This window comes from Bison bison, unplaced genomic scaffold (assembly GCF_000754665.1).
Source record: "Bison bison bison isolate TAMUID 2011002044 unplaced genomic scaffold, Bison_UMD1.0 scf7180017469786, whole genome shotgun sequence".
Lineage (NCBI taxonomy): Eukaryota > Metazoa > Chordata > Mammalia > Artiodactyla > Bovidae > Bison > Bison bison.
This window is the reverse complement of record NW_011376695.1, coordinates 12,913-17,585: the sequence shown is the minus strand read 5'-3', so window position 1 is coordinate 17,585 and position 4,673 is coordinate 12,913. Positions and strand designations below refer to the sequence as shown.

Genomic DNA, 4,673 nt, shown 5'->3' with positions numbered 1-4,673 from the left:
CGTTTCTCATGATGTACTCTGCATGTAAGTTAAATAAGCAGGGTGACAATATACAGCCTTGATGTACTCCTTTTCCTATTTGGAACCAGTCTCTTGTTCCATGTCCAGTTCTAACTGTTGCTTCCTGACCTGCATACAGGTTTCTCAAGAGGCAGGTCAGGTGGTCTGGTATTCCCACGTCTTTCAGGTTTTTCCACAGTTTATTGTGATCCACACAGTCAAAGGCTTTGGCATAGTCAATAAAGCAAAAACAGATGTTTTTCTGGAACTCTCTTGCTTTTTCCATGATCCAGCGGATGTTGGCAATTTGATCTCTGGTTCCTCTGCCTTTTCTAAAACCAGCTTGAGCATCTGGAAGTTCATGGTTCATGTATTGCTGAAGCCTGGCTTGGAGAATTTTGAGCATTACTTTATTAGCGTGTGAGATGAGTGCAACTGTGTGGTAGTTTGAAGATTAGGTTTAACAAAGAGGAAATCACCTGCCTGCATCTGACTTAATCACATGAGCTGTTAAAAAGGACCTCCTTGGAAAGACAGAGAGGGTGGAAGTGTGACAAGGGCTCAAGACTGGCCTCTGGCCAAAAGCTAGCAACCCAATGAGGACCTCAATTTAAGAACAAAGATATTAATTCTGCCAGGAACCAAGGACCTCAAACCCGGAGTTTAGGTGAGATCTCTCGTGCAGCCAGGTGCCTTTACTTCAAAGTTACCAGGCTACATAGAGCACCCAGCCATGCCATGCCCAGACTCTCGATCTAAGGACTGAGATAATAAATGGGTGTTGTTTTTTCTTAAACCACTAATGTGTCACACACTAATTTGTTCCACATCAATAGAAAACTAATACACTCAGGCACTTTCTTATATAATTAAATAACTACATCTGGGCAGGTTTCTCAGACTTCATTTCACAAATAATTTCCCCACCTGCTGTAGGAATACAATTGCTTCACAATTGACATGACATTAGTAGTGCACTATCTGCTTAATTGGGTTTCCCTGGTGGCTCAGTGGTAAAGAATCCGCCTGCCAATGCAGGAGAAGCCGGTTTGATTCTTGGGTGGGGGAAGACCCCCTGGAGGAGGAGGAAATGGAAACCTAATCCAGTATTATTGCCGGGAGAACCCCATGGACACAAGAGCCTGGCAGGCTACAAGTCCATGAGGTCGGAAAAGAGGCAGACACCACTTAGCGACTAAACAACATCTGCTTAATACTTCTCACAGAAACATTAAAAGCCACTGGATTTGAGTCAAAATTCACGGAGAAGCTCTTCGGTGTTGACGAGCCTTTTTGGTAAGAGGACTTTTATTCCCTGACCATCTGTCTAGGGGTGGTGGGGTACACAGAGTAGAGCCTGGACTATCAGACGCAGATTTTTGCTGCCCCCAGGCTCCGCCTAGCAGTGGGGTCGGGGGTAGACGCGAGCTGAGCCAGGACGAGGGAAAGAAAAAGGGATTCCGTTCGTCCCTTTCATCCCTAGCCCAATTTCTCAGGAAAACACCACGCCGGCACAGTAATATCTCTAAAACCTTGTCTGCGGCACGCAGCTGCTTTGAAAGAAACTGAAAGTGTTAGGCACTCAGTCGCGTCCGACTCTTTGCCAGGCTCCTCTGCCCATGAAATTCCCCGGGGAAGAATCCTGAAGTGCTTTGCCATTCCCTTCTCCCGGGAATCCTCCCAACCTAGGGATCGTGCATTGCAGGTCTCCGGCATTGCACAGTCCTCACCGTCTGAGCCACTGGGGAAGCAAACTCCCAGAGCACCTAGCAAGTTCCGACCGCTGACTAAGGATCACTGGGGCCACTCAGGGTGGCGGACAGTTCATAAAACTTTCAAAGAATCTCTCAAACTCGGGAATTGTGCTCCTAGGTCGCTCTGTCCGCAGACCCAGAGAGCGGCCACTAAAACCTGGACCTACCGTCTCCCCCTCTAGCCGCCAGCCCGCCAGCCAGCCCACAACTACAGCAGGAACCCGGCCAGGTGTCACCACCCGGGAACGGCGCCGCCACGCCTCCCCACTGCGCCTGCGCGAACCGTCGCTCCCGCAGGGGACAAGAGAACCCGCCGGACACCACCGCGCAGGGCGGGGTCTAGAGGCACTTCGCGCCTGCGCAAGGGGTGCGACAGGCGGGGTCTAGAGGCGCTTTGCGCCTGCGCAAAGGGCACGACGGAAGGGGTCTAGCCGCGCTCTGCGCCTGCGCAAAGGGCGCGACGGCGTCCTGCGTCGTTCCTTTTGAAACGAGTGGCGGGGAACTGCTCCGGAAGCCCCTGGTGTCGCTGTCTGCTGGGTGGAAGCGTGTACCGTCCTCCGTGGGCCTGGCCATGGCGCTGCAACTCTCCCGGGAGCAAGGCATCACCTTGCGCGGGAGCGCCGAGATCGTGGCCGAGTTCTTCTGTAAGTCCTCCTCGCGCGGCGCGGAGGGCGGGGAGAGCCGAGCGCAGGCCGCCCGCAGGCCCGCGGCTCGGCCGGAGCGGCCCCGAATCCCGGCCCCTGTACCGCGGCCTCCGGTGCCGGCAGGAGGGATCAGGAAATGGGGCGGCGGGCGCCGCCTCCGCTCGTGTTGCTCCCGGCGGAGGAGGCGGCCCGGGCGCTGCAGGGGCCCGCCTTGTGGGGGGCCCCTTTGCGGGAGCGTTTCTTTCCAATGCAGAGCTCCGCCCACACCCCCGGCCCCCAACGGCGAGGGGCCTCGCGGGTGGACCGTGACGGGCTAGACTTCCGCAAGAGCTGTTCTGAGCTCGGCCAGGTGTACCTGCTGACAGAACCTGGCAAGACTGGTGAGGATAAGAGGAGGAAAGAGAGACGGGAAGAGGCCTGCCCGGGCCTGGTACCCGTCTGTCAGTTGCCTGTTTTGACACCCTCTAATCATAAAATAGGCATTTGGACTTGTTTTACAATGAAATGGAATTTGGCACTGGTAGATTAGTACAGTTTGGCATTTTCCTTCTGTTGCCACATAAATGCAGCTATCACTTAGACGCAAGATTTTAAGGATTTTTTTTAATGCCACTTTGTACCTACTCGGCTTTCAGCAAAACACAAACACGTGTTTAGACATTTATAACTTTACACTATTAATGAAACCATAGCCCCATCTACATATGCTTTATTTCCCCTGAAGTTACAACGTGACAATGACTTTAATATTTCTTACGTTTTCAGCATTTGGCATCAACAGTATTTTATATCAGCGTGGCATATATCCATCGGAAACCTTTACTCGGGTGCAGAAATATGGACTCACCTTGCTTGTAACTACTGATCCTGAGCTCATAAAATACCTAAATAATGTGGTGGATCAACTAAAAGGTATTTTATTGTTGGACACAGTTTTGAGTTTTGCAGGCCTTAATGTTAATAGGATCCTCGGGGCTTCCCAGGTGACTCAGTGGTAAAGAATCCACCTGCCAATGTAGGAGACACAGAAGACCCAGGTTCCATCCTGAGTCTGGAAGATCCCCTTGAAGAGGAAATGCCAACTCACTCCAGTATTCTTGTCAGGATAATGCCATGGACAGAGGAGCCGGGCAGGTTACAGTCCATTGGGTTGTAAAGAGTTGGATACGAGCACACCTACGATCCACATTTTCTAGCTTCTTGGTGGTCATTTTTCAGCTCTGTATAGGGTAGTGTAAACCGCTCTGTCATCTCCGATACAGTGAACCAGTTGGGAGGGAAGCAAATAACATACAAATTGAAAGAATTCCCACCCTTCCTCCACTTTTGAGTAGGCTGAATATTTTAAGGTTCGGAATCTGATATGGCTTAACAAAACAATCTCCATCAACTCCTTCAGGGATGATAGAACACATTGGAATTTTATGTAATTATGATGGCGTTCGTTACCTGAGAAAAATCCACTGCATATATTTTTTGTAGTTGCTTGGAATCTAAAGCCATCATTAAGATGAAGAAACTAAAATCAGATTCAACTTAGGGAACTAAACTTTAAGAAGAAGGAACTACTAAATAACAGCACTCATTGGAATTTTCTTATTTTTCACCTGTTTCCATTTGTCTTTTTTTTTTTTTTTTAATCATGCCTGTGAGTCAGTAAGCCTTTTCTGTCTGCACACTCATTTTCTTCTTTTAGCTCAAGAAGTTGCAGTATTGTTAGATTAGTATGCTCTATCTATTCCTTTTATCTCTAGAATTTCTACTAGTTTCTTTTTCATATTTCTCTCCACTTAGGATTCTCATTTCTAATTTCTCTGTGTTGTAAAGTGTTTCTCCCTTTCTGCTCATTAAGTCTTCCAAAATACTACAGCCGCATTTTTTTTTTTTTTACTTTAAAATTCCTGAATCACTTTTGTTGTTTCAACTAGCTTCATTTTCAGATTACATCATTGCGTTTTCATTAACTTCAGAGCTAAGCCACCCATAGTCATTCCTACGGGTGCACTCAGATTGTTTGCTATGGAACCTCTAGGCAACTATGGATGTATATCTTCATCTTAATCTGAAGAAGTAGCAAGCCAGCCTTGCCTAAGTTACTGGTTTTTGGTTGTGTCCTTTGAGACCAATAACATTTCTTGTCAGATGTATCTACACTTTCCTACTTAATTTCTCCCTTTTAGTTAAAATGGAGGAAATGCTTTACAGGCAAACTATTCAGTCTTTTAAAATTCCACTTCTCTAGCCTTAGGAACTTTACCCTATTTCCTCTCTCTCT

The 4,673-nt window shown here is 48.1% G+C and overlaps 1 protein-coding gene across 2 annotated transcripts in view; it reads left to right on the top strand.

Moving 5' to 3' along the window:
• Positions 1-2,174: 2,174 nt before the first annotated feature.
• The window catches only part of LOC104986372 (mitotic spindle assembly checkpoint protein MAD2A), a 7,587-nt gene continuing 5,088 nt past the window's right edge, over positions 2,175-4,673 (top strand). The window contains exons 1-2 of one of the 2 annotated variants that reach the window (XM_010837024.1): positions 2,175-2,398; positions 3,164-3,310. In XM_010837024.1, the coding sequence (XP_010835326.1) occupies positions 2,326-2,398; positions 3,164-3,310 (220 nt within the window). In that variant the 5' untranslated portion in view covers positions 2,175-2,325. Of the gene's footprint in view, positions 2,399-2,519; positions 2,779-3,163; positions 3,311-4,673 lie in introns of those variants that run through there. The other variant, XM_010836945.1, reaches the window with a different exon arrangement.